Source organism: Paroedura picta, chromosome 5 (genome assembly GCF_049243985.1).
Source record: "Paroedura picta isolate Pp20150507F chromosome 5, Ppicta_v3.0, whole genome shotgun sequence".
In the NCBI taxonomy this organism is placed as follows: domain Eukaryota; kingdom Metazoa; phylum Chordata; class Lepidosauria; order Squamata; family Gekkonidae; genus Paroedura; species Paroedura picta.
Genome location: NC_135373.1, coordinates 16,759,666 through 16,784,768, shown reverse-complemented (window position 1 = coordinate 16,784,768; position 25,103 = coordinate 16,759,666). Strand labels below are relative to the sequence as shown.

Sequence of the window (25,103 nt, the reverse complement as noted above, 5' to 3'; positions counted from 1 at the left end):
TTCTCCATGGTAGAAAAGTTGAGAAAGACTGCTCTGGCCTTTTCTTTTAAGGTAATGATTAGGATAGCCTTTCTTCAGGAGTGTAGACTTTTCAATTTCTTGGGGGGGGGGGAGGCTGGGGCCAGTAGCATCATGGGGAAGAGCCAGTGACATCACAGGGAGGGGCCTCTGGAGGTTGGGCCATGGGAGATTTAGGGAGGGAAAATGGTCAGAGTTCACATTACTAGTAGTTACCATCTCTTTTTAAATTTACATCCTGTAAGTGAACACAGGGATATTTTGAGGCAATTCAGTAGAGTGCCCATAGCCATGACTCCAAATAAAACTTGCAGTTTTGCCACTTAGGATATGATATACCTTGCTTTGGAGAAGAAGAAGAAGAGTAGGTTCTTATATGCCACTTTTCTCTACCCGAAGGAGTCTCGAAGCAGCTTACATTCGCCCTCCCTTTCCTCTCCTCACAACACACACCCTGTGAGGGAGGTGGGGCTGAGAGAGCCCTGATATCACTGCTCGCTCAGAACAGTTTTATCAGTGCCATGGTGAGCCCAGGGTCACCCAGCTGGCTGCATGTGGGGGAGTGCAGAATCGAACCCGGCATGCCAGATTAGAAGTCCGCACTCCTAACCACTACACCAAGCTGGCTTTCTCTTTTTCTTAGCACACTGCTTAAAAATCTACCTTAAAAACATAGACATTCAGAACAAATTATTATTAAACTGACAAATCAGTTTATGGGAAATTCCTGTACTTAGTTAATTTCTGCTTTCCAGGTTGAACTTATAAAACACGTTTGCTTCAACAAATGATCTTCAGATAGTTGAAATATTACTTTAACTTTTAATTAACAACAGATATTATTTCTTTACATTTTTAAAATTACAACGCAGCCAAATATTCTCCCCATCCCCTATTAGCCCTTCTGCTCCCCAAAGCATCCTCTCCTGCCATATCCCACCAATCCATCCCAGTTCCCCCGTACAGATTGCCCTAAATTCAACCCACTTGTCAAGGTTACAATTCTGCGTCCTTTGACACTGAATGTGTTGGATGTAATTGATGTTCCTTGAATGAACTCATTAGCTATAACGTGAAGATCCATTTCCTGAGAGATTTGTTCGTGCCCATGAAGAAGAGCCGTGTGATTGAGCCTGGCCTGTGCTGTGCTTGACCTTAGAAAGGCCTTTATTCTGCAGAGGCATGAGAATGACCCTTCTGAGGTGCAGGAAGAAACAGGGATGGTAAGGCCTATTCTGATAGGTTTAGCTAATTCTGGTAGCAGACATTTTCCTTGTTCTCCACTGAACAGGTCAATCACTTCACAAAGAGCAAAAAGTTTAACTTTCCGCTCCCTTGCAATATCCAAAAACATGTCCCAATGAAGTTGTAGCCGGGCAGCATCCAAGTCAGCTTTGTAAAAGTTAGACTGTATGTATGATCATCTTCTCCTATAGCAAACTGTTCAGTTTTGGGACACATCTGAGAAAAAGCGATTGTGTAAACTGCGGTAGACATTATCAATAATTTCATAAAAAGATTTTCCTGTAGAAATCCTTAGTAGATGTAAACTGGCGAGGATCCCACCCAGCAACAATACGCCGTGCAGGTTTTCTGCACCCAGGAATAGGAGGACTCTCTATAATTATTTTTGCTGCCATGACTTTCTGGGAACAGAACTGTGGCATTCTTCTACTAGGGGATAGTCAAACTGCGCCCACCCAGATGTACATGGACTACAATTCCCATGAGCCCCTGCCATTGTTCGCTGGCAGGGTCTCATGGGAATTGTAGTCCATGGACATCTGGAGGGCCGCAGTTTGACTACCCCTGCTGTAAAGAAACAGGCCTTCCCTCCTCAGTCCCCCAACCCTGGAATTATACAGCATGTGATACTATCTCCAGTCTGGTAACAAGCAGAAGGTGTTTTGGGTGGCTGGGGGAAGGGGGACAGGCTTATTGTAAATTGCCCTGAGTCTGCTTGTGGTTGGAGGGTGGTTTAAAAATCCCCCAAAATATTTTGGGAGAGGGAGAAAAGGTTCTCTTTGTCAACTCCCTCCACCCCATGCATAATTTACTAAATCTCTATCATACTTTTGTAAACCACTGTCTTAGTTGTCTTTTTTTCTGAATGGAAAAGTCCCTGACATTTCAGCCTTCCCTCCTAGGAAAGGTGCTCCAGCCCCTGAATCAAGAAGAGGGTACACATTTTGGGGACAGAAAGAAAAGCTTCAGAAGCCTGGCTCTCTCCATTTGCTCATTTCAGGTGACCCAAAAGCAACCAGGAGTAACAGAGCAGCAGTGGGGCTTGTTTCCGTACAGATGTCACTTTGGGATGCAAGGGCATGCAGGGCGGGCTCTACTGCATTACACCCCACTGATGAAGTCCCTCCCCTCCCAAAACTCCTTCCTCTTCAGTCTCCACCCCCACACCAGTCTCCAGGTATTTCCCAACCCAGAGGTGGCACCCTGAGTTCTCCCCTGTAAAATCAGAGACAGGAACAGCAAGATAGCTTTTGCACATTTAATAACACCAACTAAAAATTTAAAAGCTCTGCGAAATTTAAGCACCTCACCCATGGCATTTACTTCCAAATGATAGGGAGTTAATTTTGAGCAGCATAAACTGCTTTACAGAAAGTAAGGCTGTAAAGGGGGGAGGTGGGAGAAAAGCTCCTATGCAGATCTTCCAAAGCGTCTTCTACCCAACCAGCATTCCCTGCTTTATAGTCTCCCCAAAGCATGTTATTTTATTCCAATACGCAGCTGGTTGCTGACAGCCCAGAAATGTCTTTCCGAAAAATCTGAGGTAGAGGGAAAAGCAGAGTAGAAAACATTGCTAAGCAAACAAAAACAAATAACATCTCTTTTTAAAATGCTCCGTGTCAGCATTCCCGTTGCTGGAAAAAAGGTCCTTTTCTTCTTTCCTCTTTTTTCTTTCCTGTCGATGTGCATGTAAGGGATTCCTCAAACCTGGCAGGATAAGAAAAAGGAAGCTCAGAGCCTTCAAAAGTGAACCAAAGCACAAAGTCACATTTGCCTTTTGTTGAAAACAAGACAAAGTCAGTGCCTAGAGAGCACTGAGTGCATTCCCCCCTTCTCAATCCATAATGGAGTTGCCATCTCCGGGATGGGAAATATCTAGAGGTTTTGAGGGAGGAGCCTGTGGAAGGTAGGGGTTGGCGAGGGGAAGAAATCACAGAGAGTGAGTTTGGGGCGGCCCCTTTTCCTTGTTTCTCTGCTCTAGCTCAAGAGTGCTCTTGGCGAGCTGCATCTGTTCCTGGGTTGGTCAGATCTAGCCACAGTGATCCATGCCTTCCTTACATTCACACTGGACTACTGCAGTGCACTCTACTGGGAGCAACCCTTGAAGAAATTTTGGAAGCTGCACTGAGTTCAGAACGCTGCAGCTAGATGATGATGATGATGATGATGATGATGATGATTTATTTCCCACCACTCCCTGGGTAGGCTCGTGGCGGGTAACAGTTGTCTTAAAACCCCCAATTAAAACCCCATTAAAAGATATTAAAATCATAACATAACATGGCGGCAGCCAATCACAATCTACTCGCACCTACCAAGGCGATAGAGAATGGGGGGAGATGATGTATACTTCAGACCCCCCTGGGGGGGGCAACACTCTACCTCGCAAATTGTGGATGGGGGCCAGCTATTGAGACCATGGGTAGGGTTGCCAGCTTCTGACCTCAAGATTCCCAAGTCCAATTCAGGTTGGTTTGATCTTAAAAGGCCAATAATGTTTGAGACTGGAATAGCTGGAGGAACATCATCTCCCATATATCCCGGCCCAAAAGTTAAGATCACATCCCGGCCCAAAAGTTAATAGGCCCACCTGGCTGTCCAGTCAATCAAGAGATGTCAAAAAAGGTTCACAAGACAGGGCCTTTTCAGTGGCAGCCCCTTTTCCTTTTGTAGCCACTGGGAAAGATCCACGTTCCCTGGCTCCCCTTCCTGCCCCAGTCCCCATTCCTGTCCCAAAAGATAGGAAAAGAACTGCCAGGTGCCGAGATCTTACTCACGGAGACGATATTAAATCAGGATTCCAACCAGCACCACACCAGCCAAGGCCCAGACCGTGATGTCAGAAATAATTTTTTTGTCCACGTGATCAGCTGAAACCAAAAAACCTCTTTTCAGGACTCGGTACACCAGAGTGGCAGAGTTGCCGTACCTTTCTTTGGAAGCAGTGAGCCTTTCTCCAATAAACGCTATCAATTTAGTATTCCAAAGTATTTTAATATTTAATATTTATTTATTTATACTGCTCCTGACCTCCCCAAACCTAGGAAACCTCCTGACCTCAGAGCCAAGACCCAATATACGGCAGCCATTTTGTGATTAGCCCTGCTGCTCTCTAGGCCCAGCAGAGCCATTAGGCACAGGAGGCAGTGCCTGAGACCCACGGTGCTTTTAGGGGCCCTGAGAAATTATTTAAGTTCTTTTAATAGCAGAAGGGCAGGAAACGAGCTTTTAGGTTCAAAGAAAATGTTATTTTCTCTCATCAGGAAAAAAGTGACATCTTTGGGCCCCCAAATATCTATTAAATTTTGCCTAAAACTTGGAGGGGGGAAGTTGAAGTATTTAAAGTTATATCTAATGTAATTTTTAATATTATTATTATGGTGGGAGGGGCCCTGAAGGAAAAAGGGCCACAAATGTCACCCTGTGGCTCTCCTGTCCATCGTGGCGGCCGTTTTATGGCGACTCCTGCCATCTTCCCCTCAGAACTGAAAAGTGCCCACTGGCGCTTCAATGCTGGGGACAACAACATGAACACATGACTTGGTACACGTAACACTTTGGTCGCGTGAACTGGTCTTTGGCGACCTTTGTCCAAAAGATGTTAACTGAGTGCTTGGAAACCTTTGATTCTCTTGGGACACCATTGACCGTAAAATGACTTTCTACATGACCAAATCATCGGATTTCTGTTTGTCACAGGATATTTGGGTAATTGGGCATGCAGAGACGATGTGTCATTGCAGGCACAGAAATCTGAACCCTAAAGGATGTGTGAATAGGTCCCCTCCAGTGACAGGGCAAGACTTTCAACCACACTGAGACTCATTTCAGAGTGGGAAAATAAAAATAAAACCAGGTTGCAGTTTGACAGCATTCTGGAGGCTTCTCTACATGCTGGACTTCCCAGAGATCTAACCAGCCATGTTCTTCTGTCCTACGTACTCATACCCGCTTCAGTGCTCCTTCTCATATTGGACACATCAATTTATGCTTCTGTGAAAATAAGCCCCATGCCTAGAACTGTATTAAACTATGTGGTTTGTATTTTGTATAATTTTGTACACAGCCCTAAACTGGCTTGTCGGGAGGGTGGTCTAAAAAGCTAGTAAAACAATAAAAATAAAATAAAATTAGCAATGCCTCTGTCAGCTTCCCCAATGCCCACAAGATGGGCCATCCATTTCGAAAAACGAATACCTTTGAGTTTGGCTCTCACAAGTCTGCATACGAGCTAGAATTTCCCATTTCAGCCACAAACCGGCAACAAATGCTTGGAGAAACCTCACCCTTTCTGCCACTAATTTTGCTGATAAATGCCTGGTTGAAAATGTCATCAAATCTTGCACATGCCTGTTATAGGCTGGGAATGTAATAGAGAAGGGGTGGGCAAACTGCGGCCCTCCAGATGTCTATGGACTACAATTCCCAAGAACACTGGCAGGGGCTCATGGGAATTGTAGTCCATGGACATCTGGAGGGCCACAGTTTGCCCACCCCTGTACTAGAGCAACTTAATTCACGGGGAAATTTCCAAAATATCTGCATATGAGGAAGTGGATGTCCTTTGGGGTACCCATATCAGGTATATCTTGTCTTTTTCCTTTCTTCATCTGAGCAAAGAGATTGACTTAAAGGGTGAAATACAGGAGATCATAACAAACCATACCTACGATTTGTATTTCTGCGTGGCCTTTTTCAGTATCATTAGGATTCATAACCATTGACACTATATATTTTCCAGAGTCATTCAACGCCACATCTCTGATGTGCAGGGAACAGCCTCGGCCTCCAGTCTCCCGTCCGCTGTAGCCCTTGCCAGGATGTTGCACGGGACCCGAGGGAACATACGTGAAGATCCGGTTCAGTTCTTCTTGATCTTTTCGGTACCAAATGCACACGACAAATTCAGGGCTTCCTCCTGGAATCAGAGTGACGTTATTTCCGATCGTCGGCTTTGGTGGTTTTATGGCGATACGAAGCCCGTGAGCATGGGCTAACAAGATGCAAGAACTCATGATGGCAGCTGAATGCAGGAGAGAGAGGGAGAGAGAGAGAGAGAGAGAGAGAGAGAGATATTCTTCATTTGCTCCAAGAAAAGTAACCTTTTTAGAAAAAGTTCTTTATTAGAACAGAGCAAGATACTGCAATTAAAGCATCGTTAGAACTGGTTTTACAGAACACCATCCATCACCTATAGGGGCAAGGGGAGGTCCCCCCCTTCCTGGGAGTACAAAACAGATAACACTTCAAGTAAGTCACAACATCTTGCTAATCTACGAAGAGTGCTTGCACTCGAAAGCTCACGCCTTGAATAAATCTTTGTTGGTCTTAAAGGTGCTACTGGACTCTGATTTCATTGTGCTACTTCAGACCAGCACAGCTACTCATTTGAACCTTGCTAAATTATGGGTATGAAAGGGAAGGAAAGGGAGACCAAACAGCTTTGGGGAGAGAGCAGAGGGTGGTGAGGAACATGAGGGCATCTGGAGACATTAAAGGAATTTCATCCTTGGGTGTCAGCTACATACAGACATGGCAAAGTAAGGAGATCATAGTCTGGAGAAGAGTGCTTACACTCGAAAGCTCACACCTTGAATAAATCTTTGTTGGTCTTAAAGGTGCTACTGGACTCTGATTTCACTAAATCAGAGTAAGACTACAATCTACTATGATTTCCTTACTTTGCCATGTCTGTGTGTAGCTGACACCCAAGGACAAATTGCTGGGGGGGGGGGGTAAAACAATAATGACTAGGGAAGGAAATGGCAAAACCGCCCTGTATTGAGTCTGCCAAGAAAATGCTAGAGGGCATCACCCCAAGGGTCAGACATGACTCGGTGCTTGCACAGGAGATACCTTTACCTTTAAATGGGGAAAAGGCTCAGAGATGTTTTGCTAATTTGCCATTGCCTCTTTCTGTGCTGCAGTCCTGGTACTCCTTGGGGGTCTCCCATCCAAATGTTAGCCAGGGTAACCCCTGCCTAACTTCTCAGGCACTAACCAGGCGGGAAAAATGGGCATGCTCAGATGACTGGTCTCCTCCATGTTGCCCAGCCTGGGCAAGGGCTTTGATGATAAGAGTACTCAGTGTGCCTCCCAGCCTGCTCTGTTCTCTTGGCATGGATACATTAACAAAAATGCCAAGTTGGTATTCTATCCCCCTTCCTGTTCAACTTGTATGCTGAGATCATTATGAGAGAGACTGAACCCAAAGAATCAAACACTGGAATTAAGATTGGAGGAAGGACTATGAATAATCTTCGGTATGCTGATGACACTACCCTCCTGCCAGAAATTAAGAAAGGCCTAGAATACCTGATGACCAAGGTCAATGAACTAAGAGAGAAATTTGTCCTTTTCTTAAACACTAAAAAGACAACTGCAAAAAACCTGACATGTCACCACAACATTTGATGGTGAAGAAATTGAATGCATTCAAGAATTCATTTTTCTTGGATCATGAATTGATGTGTGTGGCTATTGCAGTATGGAAATAAAACGTCAAACTGCTCTGCACCGCTTAGCAATGATGAGCTGGAACCAAACATGGAAAAGAAGAGTTGGTTCTTATATACCGCTGTTCCCTACCCAAAGGCGGCTCAAAGCGGCTTACATTCACTTTCCCTTTCCTCTCCCCTCAGCAGACACCCTGTGGGGTGAGTGAGGCTTAGAAGGCCCTGATATTCCTGCTTGATCAGAACAGCTTTATGGTGAGCCCAAAGTTACCCAGCTGGCTGCATGTGGGGGAGCGCAGAATCGAACCTGGCTCACTAGATTAGAAGTCCGCAGTCCGTACACCAAACTGGCTCTCGGGAAGGAAGCCCTATGTATCCTGCTGTGTTCTTAACTGTCCAATCACATTTGGGCTGGGAGGGAATGGAGAGAGGGGACTGAATTTAGGAAAAGGTCCCTGGAGAAACAGATGGAGCCCCTTTTCTCCCGGTGCCATCCCCTTGCTGGAAGGCCCCCATCCCCTTGCTCTTATACCCTCAAAGACTTGCGCAAGAAACGACTCCCTGGGCTTTCTCCATCCCTTTGCCGCTAAAATCTCTCCCCCTGCCTGCCTTGCGACTGGTCGGGTGCCTCCCGACCCCCCTCTTTAGCGGCCAGGCCAAAGGTTTTCCGTCTGGATTAGAGATGCCAGCCTCCCGGTGGGCCCGGGGGCACCCCTGGAAGGAGAGCCCCAAACACCGCCCACTCCCCCAAGTCCCCCAGCCGCCCCCCCCCCGGCCTGCCCGTGGGAGCTGCTCTTCGTCGGCGTCCCTCCCGGCGCCTGCAACGGCTGGCCCAACGTCCATTCCGGGGGTCGCCTCGCCCTTCCCGGCCCTCCAGGCAGCAGCCCCCCAAGGCAGCGCGGCGGTGGGGGGGGAGAGCCCGGCGGGGACCCCTCTGCCGCTCGACGGGGCGGGCCACTCCCTGGGGCGAGCGGCCCCCTTGCCCGGGATCCCCGCGGGGGCAGCCCCGTCCCCCCTCCCGCTGCCGCCCCCCCCCCTCTCACCGGCCAGCCCCAGCGACCCCCAAGCCAGCCCCGGCCGCTCCGACGCCCGCTCCCCCGCCGCGGCCGGCCGCCCTCCGGCCGGGCCGCCCCGCATGGCCTCTACGCCGGCGAAGCCGTGGCGCTCCGACGGGGCGGGGGCGGCAGGAGGAGGAGCCAAGGGCCAGACCCCGAAGCCAGCAGGGACCGTTCTCCGGCCCCATCCGCAGCCGTACCTGCACTTGGAACCTTCCCCACCGGAAAGCCTCCTTTGCGGACTTGGCACAGCAGAGTGGCATTCCTCTACCTCGCCGCCCCTCTCTCCTTCAGCAGTGAGCCTTTCTCCCATACATGGTATTTAGTATTCCCATGTAGTTAAATATTTCACATTTAGTTATTTGCACAAATCTTTCTGTTTAAAAACAAAATTTCAAGGGGATGGGGCCTCACCCTCCTTTCCTAGGTCTGGGCGCAGGCAGGAGGTAGGGAATACCCCATTCCAAAGACACCCGCAGAAGCCTATGGATGTGTTTCAAGTATTCTAATAAATGAATTAATCGCCTCCAACATGGTGCCCATGAGCACCGAGCTGGTTGCCAATACCTTTCCCAGAGCCCACCCAGTGTTTTCTTTTAATGGGTGTGGCCTGGTTTGGCTCAAACCCAGCAAGACATCTGATTGGCCACTGGAGATTTCGCAATTCTGCAGGGCCTGCAAAAAGGAGCTCTTCCACTAGGGTTTTGGTGGGGCCGACTGACCCATAACATCTACAGGTTCCCCCCCAGACTGAGGGACCGAACCTACTGAGGGATTGTCAAGTTATTGTTGAAGTGCCGTTCTGATTGTTCCAGTTTATGCGTTGTTATTGTTATACAGTTATATTGATTTTGATAGTGTTCTATGTGAATGTTCCAGAATGTTTTATGTAAATCGCCCAGAGCCATAAGAAATAAATAAATAATAAAATAAAATAAATAAATTTCCTGGGCAAAGGTTTTGTAAGGCTGCCTTGTCAGCAGTTGCCAACTGCAACACCAAGGTCTTTGCTGTGTGACCGAAGGTAAACTGTGGCAGCCATTTTGTGGCTTGCTCTGCTTCCAGGAGTTGCCCTTTTGTGGCTGCATCAATCCCGCAGTGTCCGATTTCCAAAGGTTCCTGCAGGCTGGGGACAACAACATGTGCACATAAAATCGTACATTTATCACTTGGGTTGTGCGAAATGACCTCTGGTGACCTTTTTCTGAGGTAGGAAAAACCAAATACACCAATATAGGATGGGGGAGACTTGTCTTGGCAGTAGTATGTGCGAAAAGGATCTAGAGCAGAAGAAGATTTGGTTCTTATATGCCACATTTCTCTATCAGGAGTCTCAAAGCGGCTTACATTCGCCTTCCCTTTCCTCTCCCCACAAGAGACACCCTGGGAGGGAGGTAAGGCTGAGAGAGCCCTGATATCACTGAAGAAGAAGACTTGGTTCTTATATGCCACTTTTCTCTACCTGAAGGAGTCTCAAAGCGGCTTACATTCGCCCTCCCTTTCCTCTCCCCACAACAGACACCCTGTGAGGGAGGTGGGGCTGAGAGAGCCCTGATATTACTGAAGAAGAAGAGTTGGTTCTTATATGCCACCTTTCTCTACCCGAAGGAGTCTCAAAGCGGCTTACATTCGCCTTCCCTTTCCTCTCCCCACAACAGACACCCTGTGAGGGAGGTGGGGCTGAGAGAGCCCTGGTATTACTGAAGAAGAAGAGTTGGTTCTTATATGTCGCTTTTCTCTACCCGAAGGAGACCCCAAACTGCTTACGTTCGACTTCCCTTTCCTCTCCCCACAACAGACACCCTGTGAGGGAGGTGGGGCTGAGAGAGTCCTGATATTACTGAAGAAGAAGAGTTGGTTCTTATATGCCGCTTTTCTCTCCCCATAGGAGTCTCAAAGTGGCTTCCCTTTCCTCTCCCCACAAGAGCCCTGATATTCCTGCTCCCTCAGAACAGCTTTCTCGGTGTTGTGGTGAGCCCAAGGTCACTCATGCTTGGGTGACAGAGGGACGACTGTGGGGGGGCTTCTGGGTTTCTGGCCCCTTTGGTTGACCTCCTACTGACCCTGGGTTCGGGCCACTGTATGACACAGGATGGGCCATTAGCGTGATCCAGCATGTCTTCTCTCATGTTCTTATGTCCCCTTCTGCTATTAGACTTCAATATAGTGGTGATACTAGAGACGGGCATGGATGTCCTCTGAAACAATCTATGCCCAAGGCCCTATTTGTGCCAGTGCTCTGCCCCAGACCCAAAACAGAGCCCCAGAGACAAGCACCTCTGGGGATGCACAGAGTACATTTTCCTTGATACTGAGTGACTGCAGCTTGGGACTGAGGGGAAGGTGAGCTGAGAAGAGGATCGATTTCTACCAACTTCCTTTGTTCAGTTTGAAGCAGCCACTTGGAGGTGATCCCAATGCAGCTGCCGATGTCACAGATTTGGGGCATCAGAATGAGAGAAGAGAAATGGCCCATCAGGGTTGCCAATTGCGGACTGGAAAAAGGTGGAGAATGGGGCTGAGCCCAGATCACTGGTAATGCTGGCTGATTTCGTCTGCCCAGCCCATCAGAAGCCCTGCAGGGCCTGAGCTTGTAAGCGTCCTATAAACCCTTGGCGGGCCCCAGGAGAGGGGCTGGGGGGTGGGCGCCCGGGGGCCACGGGCACCCTGATGGGGACGCCTGTTCTACAACATGGCTGCGCGCGATCGGAGCAGTGCTGGAGCCGCAACTGCCTTAGCCCGGGGCGTAGCGAGCGGCGGCACGCGACCTTCGGCAACCGTCCCCTGCCGCCCCCGCCCCGTCGGAGCGCCACGGCTTCGCCGGCGTAGAGGCCATGCGGGGCGGCCCGGCCGGAGGGCGGCCGGCCGCGGCGGGGGAGCGGGCGTCGGAGCGGCCGGGGCTGGCTTGGGGGTCGCTGGGGCTGGCCGGTGAGAGGGGGGGGCGGCAGCGGGAGGGGGGACGGGGCTGCCCCCGCGGGGATCCCGGGCAAGGGGGCCGCTCGCCCCAGGGAGTGGCCCGCCCCGTCGAGCGGCAGAGGGGTCCCCGCCGGGCTCTCCCCCCCCAGCGCCGCGCTGCCCTGGGGGGCTGCTGCCTGGAGGGCCGGGAAGGGCGAGGCGACCCCCGGAATGGACGTTGGGCCAGCCGTTGCAGGCGCCGGGAGGGACGCCGACGAAGAGCAGCTCCCACGGGCAGGCCGGGGGGGGGCGGCTGGGGGACTTGGGGGAGTGGGCGGTGTTTGGGGCTCTCCTTCCAGGGGTGCCCCCGGGCCCACCGGGAGGCTGGCATCTCTAATCCAGACGGAAAACCTTTGGCCTGGCCGCTAAAGAGGGGGGTCGGGAGGCACCCGACCAGTCGCAAGGCAGGCAGGGGGAGAGATTTTAGCGGCAAAGGGATGGAGAAAGCCCAGGGAGTCGTTTCTTGCGCAAGTCTTTGAGGGTATAAGAGCAAGGGGATGGGGGCCTTCCAGCAAGGGGATGGCACCGGGAGAAAAGGGGCTCCATCTGTTTCTCCAGGGACCTTTTCCTAAATTCAGTCCCCTCTCTCCATTCCCTCCCAGCCCAAATGTGATTGGACAGTTAAGAACACAGCAGGATACATAGGGCTTCCTTCCCGAGAGCCAGTTTGGTGTACGGACTGCGGACTTCTAATCTAGTGAGCCAGGTTCGATTCTGCGCTCCCCCACATGCAGCCAGCTGGGTAACTTTGGGCTCACCATAAAGCTGTTCTGATCAAGCAGGAATATCAGGGCCTTCTAAGCCTCACTCACCCCACAGGGTGTCTGCTGAGGGGAGAAGAAAGGGAAGGTGAATGTAAGCCGCTTTGAGCCCCCTTCGGGTAGGGAAAAGCGGTATATAAGAACCAACTCTTCTTTTCCATGTTTGGTTCCAGCTCATCATTGCTAAGCGGTGCAGAGCAGTTTGACGTTTTATTTCCATACTGCAATAGCCACACACATCAATTCATGATCCAAGAAAAATGAATTCTTGAATGCATTCAATTTCTTCACCATCAAATGTTGTGGTGACATGTCAGGTTTTTTGCAGTTGTCTTTTTAGTGTTTAAGAAAAGGACAAATTTCTCTCTTAGTTCATTGACCTTGGTCATCAGGTATTCTAGGCCTTTCTTAATTTCTGGCAGGAGGGTAGTGTCATCAGCATACCGAAGATTATTCATAGTCCTTCCTCCAATCTTAATTCCAGTGTTTGATTCTTTGAGTTCAGTCTCTCTCATAATGATCTCAGCATACAAGTTGAACAGGAAGGGGGATAGAATACCAACTTGGCATTCTTGTTAATGTATCCATGCCAAGAGAACAGAGCAGGCTGGGAGGCACACTGAGTACTCTTATCATCAAAGCCCTTGCCCAGGCTGGGCAACATGGAGGAGACCAGTCATCTGAGCATGCCCATTTTTCCCGCCTGGTTAGTGCCTGAGAAGTTAGGCAGGGGTTACCCTGGCTAACATTTGGATGGGAGACCCCCAAGGAGTACCAGGACTGCAGCACAGAAAGAGGCAATGGCAAATTAGCAAAACATCTCTGAGCCTTTTCCCCATTTAAAGGTAAAGGTATCTCCTGTGCAAGCACCGAGTCATGTCTGACCCTTGGGGTGATGCCCTCTAGCATTTTCTTGGCAGACTCAATACAGGGTGGTTTTGCCATTTCCTTCCCTAGTCATTATTGTTTTACCCCCCCAGCAATTTGTCCTTGGGTGTCAGCTACACACAGACATGGCAAAGTAAGGAAATCATAGTAGATTGTAGTCTTACTCTGATTTAGTGAAATCAGAGTCCAGTAGCACCTTTAAGACCAACAAAGATTTATTCTAGGTGTGAGCTTTCGAGTGCAAGCACTCTTCCTCAGACTATGATCTCCTTACTTTGCCATGTCTGTATGTGGCTGACACCCAAGGATGAAATTCCTTTAATGTCTCCAGATGCCCTCGTGTTCCTCACCACCCTCTGCTCTCTCCCCTAAGCTGTTTGGTCTCCCTTTCCTTCCCTTTCATACCCATAATTTAGCAAGGTTCAAATGAGTAGCTGTGCTGGTCTGAAGTAGCACAATGAAATCAGAGTCCAGTAGCACCTTTAAGACCAACAAAGATTTATTCAAGGCGTGAGCTTTCGAGTGCAAGCACTCTTCGTAGATTAGCAAGATGTTGTGACTTACTTGAAGTGGTATCTGTTTTGTACTCCCAGGAAGGGGGGGACCTCCCCTTGCCCCTATAGGTGCTGGCTGGTGTTCTGTAAAACCAGTTCTAATGATGCTTTATTTGCAGTATCTTGCTCTGTTCTAATAAAGAACTTTTTCTAAAAAGGTTACTTTTCTTGGAGCAAATGAAGAATATCTCTCTCTCTCTCTCTCTCTCTCTCTCTCCCTCTCTCTCTCCTGCATTCAGCTGCCATCATGAGTTCTTGCATCTTGTTAGCCCATGCTCACGGGATTCGTATCGCCATAAAACCAGGAAGGCCGACGATCGGAAATAACATCACTCTGATTCCAGGAGGAAACCGTGACTTTGCCGTGTGCATTTGGTACCGAAAAGATCAAGAAGAACTGAACCGGATCTTCACGTATGATCCCTCGAGTCACGTGCAACATCCTGGCAGTGGCTACAGCGGGCGGGAGACTGGAGGCCGAGACTGTTCCCTGCACATCAGAGATGTGGCGTTGAATGACTCTGGAACATATATAGTGGTTATGAATCCTAATGATACTGAAAAAGGCCACACAGAAGTACAAATCGTAGGTATGGTTTGTTATGATCTCCTGTATTTTACCCTTTAAGTCAATCTCTTTGCTCAGATGAAGAAAGGAAAAAGACAAGATATACCTGATATGGGTACCCCAAAGGACATCCACTTCCTCATATGCAGATATTTTGGAAATTTCCCCGTGAATTAAGTTGCTCTAGTACAGGGGTGGGCAAACTGTGGCCCTCCAGATGTCCATGGACTACAATTCCCATGAGCCCCTGCCAGTGTTCTTGGGAATTGTAGTCCATAGACATCTGGAGGGCCGCAGTTTGCCCACCCCTTCTCTATTACATTCCCAGCCTATAACAGGCATGTGCAAGATTTGATGACATTTTCAACCAGGCATTTATCAGCAAAATTAGTGGCAGAAAGGGTGAGGTTTCTCCAAGCATTTGTTGCCGGTTTGTGGCTGAAATGGGAAATTCTAGCTCGTATGCAGACTTGTGAGAGCCAAACTCAAAGGTATTCGTTTTTCGAAATGGATGGCCCATCTTGTGGGCATTGGGGAAGCTGACAGAGGCATTGCTAATTTTATTTTATTTTTATTGTTTTACTAGCTTTTTAGACCACCCTCCCGACAAGCCAGTTTAGGGCTGTGTACAAAATTATACAAAATACAAACCACATAGTTTAATACAGTTCTAGGCATGGGGCTTATTTTCACAGAAGCATAAATTGATGTGTCCAATATGAGACGGAGCACTGAAGCGTGTATGAGTACGTAGGACAGAAGAACATGGCTGGTTAGATCTCTGGGAAGTCCAGCATGTAGAGGAGCCTCCAGAATGCTGTCAAACTGTGCAACCTGGTTTTATTTTTATTTTCCCACTCTGAAATGAGTCTCAGTGTGGTTGAAAGTCTTGCCCTGGCACTGGAGGGGACCTATTCCCACATCCTTTAGGGTTCAGATTTCTGTGCCTGCAATGACACATCGTCACTGCATGCCCAATTACCCAAATATCCTGTGACAAACAGAAATCCGATGTAGAAAGTCATTTTACGGTCAATGGTGTCCCAAGAGAATCAAAGGTTTCCAAGCACTCAGTTAACATCTTTTGGACAAAGGTCGCCAAAGACCAGTTCACGCGACCAAAGTGTTACGTGTACCAAGTCATGTGTTCATGTTGTTGTCCCCAGCATTGAAGCGCCAGTGGGCACTTTTCAGTTCTGAGGGGAAGATGGTAGGAGTCGCCATAAAACGGCCGCCACGATGGACAGGAGAGCCACAGGGTGACATTTGTGGCCCTTTTTCCTTCAGGGCCCCTCCCACCATAATAATAATATTAAAAATTACATTAGATATAACTTTAAATACTTCAACTCCCCCCCTCCAAGTTTTAGGCAAAATTTAATAGATATTTGAGGGCCCAAAGATGTCACTTTTTTCCTGATGAGAGAAAAAAACATTTTCTTTGAACCTAAAAGCTCGTTTCCTGCCCTTCAACTATTAAAAGAACTTAAATAATTTCTCAGGGCCCCTAAAAGCACCGTGGGTCTCAGGCACTGCCTCCTGTGCCTAATGGCTCTGCTGGGCCTAGAGAGCAGCAGGGCTAATCACAAAATGGCTGCCGTATATTGGGTCTTGGCTCTGAGGTCAGGAGGTTTCCTAGGTTTGGGGAGGTCAGGAGCAGTATAAATAAATAAATATTAAGTATTAAAATACTATGGAATACTAAATAGGTAGCGTTTATTGGAGAAAGGCTCACTGCTTCCAAAGAAAGGTACGGCAACTCTGCCACTCTGGTGTACCGAGTCCTGAAAAGAGGTTTTTTGGTTTCAGCTGATCACGTGGACAAAACAATTATTTCTGACATCACGGTCTGGGCCTTGGCTGGTGTGGTGCTGGTTGGAATCCTGATTTAATATCGTCTCCGTGAGTAAGATCTCGGCACCTGGTAGTTCTGTTCCTATCTTTTGGGACAGGAATGGGGACTGGGGCAGGAAGGGGAGCCAGGGAACGTGGATCTTTCCCAGTGGCTACAAAAGGAAAAGGGGCTGCCACTGAAAAGGCCCTGTCTTGTGAACCTTTTTTGACATCTCTTGATTGACTGGACAGCCAGGTGGGCCTATTAACTTTTGGGCCGGGATGTGATCTTAACTTTTGGGCCGGGATATATGGGAGATGATGTTCATCCAGCTATTCCAGTCTCAAACTGTATTGGCCTTTTAAGATCAAACCAACCTGAATTGGACTTGGGAATCTTGAGGTCAGAAGCTGGCAACCCTACCCATGGTCTCAATAGCTGGCCCCCATCCACAATCTGCAAGGTAGAGTGTTGCCCCCCCAGGGGGGTCTGAAGTATACATCATCTCCCCCCATTCTCTATCGCCTTGGTAGGTGCGAGTAGATTGTGATTGGCTGCCGCCATGTTATGTTATGATTTTAATATCTTTTAATGGGGTTTTAATTGGGGTTTTTAAGACAACTGTTACCCGCCACGAGCCTACCCAGGGAGTGGCGGGAAATAATAATAATAATAATAATAATAATAATAATAATAATAATAATAATCATCATCATCATCATCATCATCATCATCTAGCTGCAGCGTTCTGAACTCAGTGCAGCTTCCAAAATTTCTTCAAGGGTTGCTCCCAGTAGAGTGCACTGCAGTAGTCCAGTGTGAATGTAAGGAAGGCATGGATCACTGTGGCTAGATCTGACCAACCCAGGAGCAGATGCAGCTGGCCAAGAGCACTCTGGAGCTAGAGCAGAGAAACAAGGAAAAGGGGCCACCCCGAACTCACTCTCTGTGTTTTCTTCCCCTCGCCAACCCCCACCTTCCACAGGCTCCTCCCTCAAAACCTCTAGATATTTCCCATCCCGGAGATGGCAACTCCACTAGGGATTGAGAAGGGGGGAATGCACTCAGGGCTCTCTAGGCACTGACTTTGTCTTGTTTTCAACAAAAGGCAAATGTGACTTTGTGCTTTGGTTCACTTTTGAAGGCTCTGAGCTTCCTTTTTCCTATCCTGCCAGGTTTGAGGAATCCCTTACATGCACATCGACAGGAAAGAAAAAGGAGGAAAGAAGAAAAGGACCTTTTTTCCAGCAACGGGAATGCCTTTTAAAAAGAGATGTTATTTGTTTTTGTTTGCTTAGCAATGTTTTCTACTCTGCTTTTCCCTCTACCTCAGATTTTTCGGAAAGACATTTCTGGGCTGTCAGCAACTAGCTGCGTATTGGAATAAAATAACATGCTTTGGGGAGACTATAAAGCAGGGAATGCTGGTTGGGTAGAAGACGCTTTGGAAGATCTGCATAGGAGCTTTTCTCCCACCTCCCCCCTTTACAGCCTTACTTTCTGTAAAGCAGTTTATGCTGCTCAAAATTAACTCCCTATCATTTGGAAGTAAATGCCATGGGTGAGGTGCTTAAATTTCGCAGAGCTTTTAAATTTTTAGTTGGTGTTATTAAATGTGCAAAAGCTATCTTGCTGTTCCTGTCTCTGATTTTACAGGGGAGAACTCAGGGTGCCACCTCTGGGTTGGGAAATACCTGGAGACTGGTGTGGGGGTGGAGACTGAAGAGGAAGGAGTTTTGGGAGGGGAGGGACTTCATCAGTGGGGTGTAATGCAGTAGAGCCCGCCCTGCATGCCCTTGCATCCCAAAGTGACATCTGTATGGAAACAAGCCCCACTGCTGCTCTGTTACTCCTGGTTGCTTTTTGGGTCACCTGAAATGAGCAAATGAAGAGAGAGCCAGGCTTCTGAAACTTTTCTTTCTGTCCCCAAAATGTGTACCCTCTTCTTGATTCAGGGGCTGGAGCACCTTTCCTAGGAGGAAAGGCTGAAATGTCAGGGACTTTTCCATTCAGAAAAAAAGACAGCTAAGACAGTGGTTTACAAAAGTATGATAGAGATTTACTAAATTATGCATGCGGTGGAGGGAGCTGACAAAGAGAACCTTTTCTCCCTCTCCCAAAATATTTTGGGGGATTTTTAAACCACCCTCCAACCACAAGCAGACTCAGGGCAATTTACAATAAGCCTGTCCCCCTTCCCCCAGCCACCCAAACACCTTCTGCTTGTTACCAGACTGGAGATAGTATCACATGCTGTATAATTCCAGGGTTGGGGGACTGAGGAGGGAAGGCCTGTTTCTTTACAGCAGGGGTAGTCAAACTGCGGCCCTCCAGATGTCCATGGACTACAATTCCCATGAGACCCTGCCAGCGAACAATGGCAGGGGCTCATGGGAATTGTAGTCCATGGACATCTGGGGGGCGCAGTTTGACTATCCCCTAGTAGAAGAATGCCACAGTTCTGTTCCCAGAAAGTCATGGCAGCAAAAATAATTATAGAGAGTCCTCCTATTCCTGGGTGCAGAAAACCTGCACAGCATATTGTTGCTGGGTGGGATCCTCGCCAGTTCACATCTACTAAGGATTTCTACAGGAAAATCTTTTTATGAAATTATTGATAATGTCTACCGCAGTTTACACAATCGCCTTTTCTCAGATGTGTCCCAAAACTGAACAGTTTGCTATAGGAGAAGATGATCATACATACAGTCTAACTTTTACAAAGCTGACTTGGATGCTGCCCGGCTAGAACTTCATTGGGACATGTTTTTGGATATTGCAAGGGAGCGGAAAGTTAAACTTTTTGCTCTTTGTGAAGTGATTGACCTGTTCAGTGGAGAACAAGGAAAATGTCTGCTACCAGAATTAGCTAAACCTATCAGAATAGGCCTTACCATCTCTGTTTCTTCCTGCACCTCAGAAGGGTCATTCTCATGCCTCTGCAGAATAAAGGCCTTTCTAAGGTCAAGCACAAGACAGGCCAGGCTCAATCACACGGCTCTTCTTCATGGGCCCGAACAAATCTCTCAGGAAATGGATCTTCACGTTATAGCTAATGAGTTCATTCAAGGAACATCAATTACATCCAACACATTCAGTGTCCTTTAAGTACAGGGTTTTTTGAATTGTAACATCTTGACAAGTGGGTTGAACTTAGAGCAATCTGTACGGGGGGACTGGGATGGATTGGTGGGATATGGCAGGAGAGGATGCTTTGTGGAGCAGAAGGGCTAATAGGGGATGGGGAGAATATTTGGTTGCGTTGTAATTTTAAAAATGTAAAGAAATAATATCTGTTGTTAATTAAAAGTTAAAGTAATATTTCAACTATCTGAAGATCATTTGTTGAAGCCAAATGTGTTTTATAAGTTCAACCTGGAAAGCAGAAATTAACTAAGTACAGGAATTTCCCATAAACTGATTTGTCAGTTTAATAATAATTTGTTCTGAATGACTATGTTTTTAAGGTAGATTTTTAAGCAGTGTGCTAAGAAAAAGAGAAAGCCAGCTTGGTGTAGTGGTTAGGAGTGCGGACTTCTAATCTGGCATGCTGGGTTCGATTCTGCACTCCCCCACATGCAGCCATCTGGGTGACCCTGGGCTCACCATGGCACTGATAAAACTGTTCTGACCGAGCAGTGATATCAGGGCTCTCTCAGCCCCACCTCCCTCACAGGGTGTGTGTTGTGAGGAGAGGAAAGGGAGGGCGAATGTAAGCTGCTTCGAGACTCCTTCGGGTAGAGAAAAGTGGCATATAAGAACCTACTCTTCTTCTTCTTCTCCAAAGCAAGGTATATCATATCCTAAGTGGCAAAACTGCAAGTTTTATTTGGAGTCATGGCTATGGGCACTCTACTGAATTGCCTCAAAATATCCCTGTGTTCACTTACAGGATGTAAATTTAAAAAGAGATGGTAACTACTAGTAATGTGAACTCTGACCATTTTCCCTCCCTAAATCTCCCATGGCCCAACTTCCAGAGGCCCCTCCCTATGATGTCACTGGCTCTTCCCCATGATGCTACTGGCCCCAGCCTCCCCCCCCCCCCAAGAAATTGAAAAGTCTACACTCCTGAAGAACGGCTAGCCTAACCATTACCTTAAAAGAAAAGGCCAGAGCAGTCTTTCTCAACTTTTCTACCATGGAGAAACCCCCGAAACATTCTTTGGGCTTCGAGAAACCCCAGAAGTGGCACAATTGTGCAGAATATGGCTGGGAAGCAGAGCCACCCAAGGACCCTCCTCTTCCCCACACACCCACCCAAGGCCCTCCAGTTCCATCATTGGCCATTTTGGGAGGGGGGATGAATATTTAACACATTTGAAAGATATATACAAAATTAATTAACTTCCACCCATCCAGGAAACCCTTGCAGGGCCATGAAGAAACCCCAAAGGTTTCATTAAATGCTGGTTGAGAAAGTCTGGAGTTGCAATTTCTCGAATCGACACTAGAGAGCAACATAGGTCTACATATCAAGGCAAGCTACACTTTTCACCAAGTCTATAAAAGGCTTTTAAAATCCATACTGATTTGAAGGGTGCTGCTGTGGTTGGGCTAGCTTGAAAAGCGGGGTCAGCAAGCTCCTCACCCACCTCTTTGGGCACATAAAACAGTCCCATCATGTTCATTTGGCCCTCGCCTCAGTGGCCACTCCTTGGCAACTCCATATCCAAGCCTGGCCTGCCCCACAGGGTTGCTGTGAAGAGAAACCTAAATCATTCCAAATTAGGTTTGCCAATCCCCAGATGGGCCCTGGAAATCTTCCAGAATCAGTACAGATCTTTCAGATGACAGAAATCAATTCTGTCTCTAGAAAATGGCTGCTTTTGAGAGTGACCTGGAGGGTATTATACCTCACTGAAGCCTTTTTCTGTCTCCAAGCCACACCATTCTGAGTTTCTGTCAAGGAACGATGAGACATCAACTGGATTTGCCTCAGTCTCCCTTTTGTTCGAGGATATGGCCACAGCGCAAGGCACTGGCTTGACTGCTGCCAATTTGTGGGGCTTCCCCTGTGTTTGTTCAGGTCATTCGTGTATTACTTCAGAATGTTTCCAGGAAATTTGCTTTGCCTGCTTTCAGTCTATGGCTCCATAACTTGTGTATCAGGTCCCATAACCGGCGGATGCTTATAATTACATGCAATTTTCCTATTAAATGTGTTCTTCTCCAACTGTCCAACAGTGTTTCGACAGGAAGATTTTAGCCATGAGGCCTAGACGTAGGACTAATGACAAAGACCCTCTTGCCCTAGGCACAGCCTGCAGGATGCTGGGAAATGGAGCGGTCACTGCCGCTCTGCTCGGCCTACCTCACAGGGTGGTTGTGGGGATGACAGAGGAATGATGCACACTGGGTGGAAATGCAGAATAAAAATATGCTAGTTAACTAGCTAGCTAGCAGGCAGATTCAAGTGGGTAGCCGTATTGGTCTGAAGTAGCACAAGTAGCTTGCGAGCGCTTGCACACCTTGAATAAATCTTTGTTGGTCTTAAAGATGCTACTGGACTCTGGTTTTATTTAGCCAGCAGGCAGTTAGGGGAGGAGGAGGAGCTGGGTTTTGTTGTTGTTGTTGTTGTTGTTTTGTACTGTTTTTTACTCCCTGAAGGAGTCCCAAAGCCGGTGATCCGCCCCTTTCGCTTCCTCTCCCTAGAAAGGTGGGGTAGGCGGGGCCGAGTTATGCAACAATAACAATTTGTCTCCTTTGTTCATGAATGTTTGCAACATCATGTAAAAGAAACAATAGAAACTAACTATATAAAAACTGGCAGGAGTATCGGTATACAGGAGGCGCCTGGATATCTTCTCCTCACTGGCCAACAGAGATCAATTCCCCGAGGGTGGGGGAATGGCTGTTTTGGAGGGGGGATGCTATGGCCTTGGACCCTGCCAAGGTCCATCCCAAGCTCCGCCCTCCCCAGGTGCCACCCCCAAAATCCTCCAGGCATTTCCTAACCCAGAGCTGGCAACCCTATGTGAAAGGCACCAGTCCTGGCAAGGAAGGTATTGGCTTCAGTTGCCCTTTCGTCCCAGGACATGGCGGTAGAGACCCCCTTTCTCAAGACTTTGACCACTGAGAACCCCCTGAAACGGTGCGATCCTGATCGTGCAGAATGTGTTTGGCAAGCAGAGCTGTGGACATGCCCACCGAGGACGCCCTCCCCTTCCCACCCCCTCCAGGCCCATCACTGGCCATTGGGGGAGGGGGGAGGGGCAGGTCAACAGGACCATATCTAGGACCATATCTAGGACCCGATAAATGTTTAACCCATTTGAAAAAGAGATGAAGAACTTGCTAACTCCCACCCACTGGGGAATCCCTTCCAGGAAACCCTGGCTGAGGCCAAGGCAGGCGCCGGCTGGACTGCTGCTGACTTGTGGGGCTGCCCCGAGGTTTGTCCGGACGGCTCCGGCGCTTCAAAGCAGCCCGCTGTGTCCCGCCCCAGGGCGGCGCCGGCGGCACTCCGCACTCCGCCTGCCGCGCGGGGACCTCAGCCTCAGGGAGAAGGCGCGCTCCAGAGGCCGCCTGCCGGGAAGCGCCTCCCCCGCCAGCCCTGCCCGACGTGGCCGCCCTCCGCCGCCCCAGCCTAGGCCCGCCCGCGGGAGGCGGTGTCGCCGGCTGGTGGGGGCGCCGGGCGCTGGCGGGCTCAGAGGGGGAGCGCAGCGCCGGAAGGTGCCGGGGAGGCAAGCCAGGCGTCCGCCCGAGCGCAGCCGCGGGATGGGGACGCAGGCGGCGGGGCCGGGCAGCCCGCCTCGGGGGTCGCTGGCGCGGCGACTGCTAGCAGGTGAGAGGGGTCGGGACCCGCGGCGGGCGGGGGAGGGAGGGAGGGAGGCCCCCCCCTAAAGTTAGACGCCAGCCTGGGGGACTGGTGCAGACTTGCACCGCCCGCCCCGTCGCTCTTCGCTCGTAGCGTAGGAACTTGGATCCCGTCGCGGGTCCCTTGGCGGAAAGCGCCGGCGGGTCAGCGCTGACTTCTGGCCAAGACCCCGCGTGGCGTTTTCAGGCGCCGACCCTGCGAGATCAGGCTGGGCGGAGGTGGTTGGTCGGCCCTTGCCTGCCTGCCTGCCTGCCTGCCTGCCTGCCTGGAGCCGCCCTGGACTGCCTGCGGGGTCTCCCGTCCAAACACTGGCCGGGGCTCAACCAGTTTAGCTTCTGAGATCGGGCCTACCCAGGTCCTGAGACCCACGAGATCAGGCGCTCTGGATCTACCTTCATCCCTCCAGAATAACTACCAGGATTAACCTGCCCCAAATCCTCCACCCCTTGTAGGAATGGTGAACTTTCAGGCTGTGGCTGCCGACACCTCCAGCGGTGGAAAATGCTCTACTAATATCCTAAGAAAATATTCCAGTGACCCCAAGGCAGGCTTTTTTGCTTTGTGCTTCTAGGCTTAACATTTGATTTTAAACTGTTCTGCTTTTGAGGATAGGGGGGTATAATGTTATGGGGGTGAGGGTGGGACGGACTCTATTACTTTGAACTTGAGTGTGCCTTGAGGGCCCAAGTTGGTCTGAATGTTAGAAGATCCCTGATTTATGGATTCAACTGTTTAGCGCTGGACACACTCTGGGCAGCTGATAAAACCAGAAAAACCCTCAGTGTGGAGTTACAGCGGTTCTCAACCTTCCTAATGCCGCGACCGTTTAATACAGTTCCTCATGTTGTGGGGACCCCCAACCGTAAAATTATGCAAGGGTTCTTTCTCAGAAATTGAACCAAAACTGACCAATGGCGTGAAAATCCATTGTTCATTATTATAAATTGATTTTTTTCTGCGGTTCCTCAGTTCAGTTCTGCCTCTTGTCCCACCATGCCAATCTCTCTCTTTTCCACTGGTCCAGACAGATGAACACCCTATCTCGATCTACCCCACAAGGCTGTTGTGTGAATGGCACCCCCCCCCAGCCAAGCTGCTTGCCCTGCCACGACCACTGTGAAATGGTCATTCAACCTCCAAAGGGGTCTCGACCCCCAGGTTGAGAACCACTGAGCTAGAGGCATAAAACAACATTCAGCAGCCTAGCCTAATGTCTGTAGAACAGGCCACAGGCTGGAAAGGGATCATAAAAGCAGGTTTGAAAGATGGAGAAATCCCCTCTCTCTCAAAAACCCTATACACATAACAGGCTGAAAAGAAAAATTTTGGCCTGTCAGCTAAAAGGGGGATCAGGATCGGGGGGAGGGGAGATTCCAGTAGCCCAGGAATAGGTTTCCTGTGCCTGTCCTTAAAGGTGTGAGTGCAATGGAGTGGGGGAACTTCTAGCAAAGGTGTGACAAGGGGGGGTTTCATCCTCTTCTCCAGGGCTATAGTCCTAATCTCAATTGCCCCCCCCCCGTCTACCCACCCCAAAAGGATTGGAAGGTGGGAAAATGGAGCGGTAGCTGTATGGTTTCTGTCCTCTGGCAAACAGAGAGGGAGGCAGCTTGGTGTAGTGGTTAGGAACACGGACTTCTAATCTGGTGAGCTGGGTTTGCTCCTCCTCCACATGCAGCCAGCAGGGTGACCTTGGACTCACCACAGCACTGATAAAGCTGTTCTGACTGAGCAGGAATATGAAGGCTCTCTCAGCCTCACCCACCTCACTGGGTATCTGTTGTGGGGAGAGGAAAGGGAAGGCGACTGTAAGCCGCTTTGAGACTCCGTTTGGTAGAGAAAAGCGGCATACAAGAACCAACTCTTCTTCTTCTTCTTCTTCTTCTTCTTCTTCTTCTTCTTCTTCTTCTTCTTCTTCTTCTTCTTCTTCTTCTTCTTCTTCTATTTGCGTGA

At 49.0% G+C, this 25,103-nt stretch overlaps 3 protein-coding genes across 3 annotated transcripts in view; 2 read left to right on the top strand and 1 right to left on the bottom strand.

The window, feature by feature from the left end:
* Positions 1–2,507: 2,507 nt before the first annotated feature.
* On the bottom strand, positions 2,508–9,086 carry PSG7 (pregnancy specific beta-1-glycoprotein 7). The gene is made up of 4 exons (XM_077340748.1): positions 8,762–9,086; positions 5,930–6,286; positions 4,041–4,133; positions 2,508–2,970 (listed from the first exon to the last, which is right to left on the bottom strand). Exons 1-3 carry the CDS (start codon positions 9,084–9,086, stop codon positions 4,051–4,053), a joined length of 765 nt encoding a protein of 254 aa, XP_077196863.1. The 3' UTR covers positions 2,508–2,970; positions 4,041–4,050.
* A 2,445-nt stretch (positions 9,087–11,531) lies between these two features.
* Positions 11,532–17,960, top strand: LOC143837162 (cell adhesion molecule CEACAM16-like). Its single transcript, XM_077336689.1, has 4 exons — positions 11,532–11,701; positions 14,171–14,521; positions 16,309–16,401; positions 17,509–17,960. Exons 1-3 carry the CDS (start codon positions 11,608–11,610, stop codon positions 16,389–16,391), a joined length of 528 nt encoding a protein of 175 aa, XP_077192804.1. The 5' UTR covers positions 11,532–11,607; the 3' UTR covers positions 16,392–16,401; positions 17,509–17,960.
* A 4,634-nt stretch (positions 17,961–22,594) lies between these two features.
* The window catches only part of LOC143838839 (cell adhesion molecule CEACAM18-like), a 38,917-nt gene continuing 36,408 nt past the window's right edge, over positions 22,595–25,103 (top strand). Inside the window, exon 1 of the mRNA XM_077340747.1 lies at positions 22,595–23,120. Coding sequence (XP_077196862.1) covers positions 22,595–23,120 — 526 coding nt within the window. The remainder of the gene's footprint in view (positions 23,121–25,103) is intronic.

Coding starts and splice junctions, on each gene's coding strand:
- LOC143837162 (XM_077336689.1), top strand. CDS start 11,608: ATGCGGGGCGGCCCGGCCGGAGGGCGGCCGGCCGCGGCGGGGGAGCGG. Junction 11,702..14,170: donor GGGGTCGCTGGGGCTGGCCG/GTGAGAGGGGGG, acceptor TCCTGCATTCAG/CTGCCATCATGAGTTCTTGC. Junction 14,522..16,308: donor CACAGAAGTACAAATCGTAG/GTATGGTTTGTT, acceptor TTTTGGTTTCAG/CTGATCACGTGGACAAAACA.
- PSG7 (XM_077340748.1), bottom strand. CDS start 9,086: ATGGGAGAAAGGCTCACTGCTGAAGGAGAGAGGGGCGGCGAGGTAGAG. Junction 6,287..8,761: donor GGGGTCGCTGGGGCTGGCCG/GTGAGAGGGGGG, acceptor TCCTGCATTCAG/CTGCCATCATGAGTTCTTGC. Junction 4,134..5,929: donor CGCAGAAATACAAATCGTAG/GTATGGTTTGTT, acceptor TTTTGGTTTCAG/CTGATCACGTGGACAAAAAA.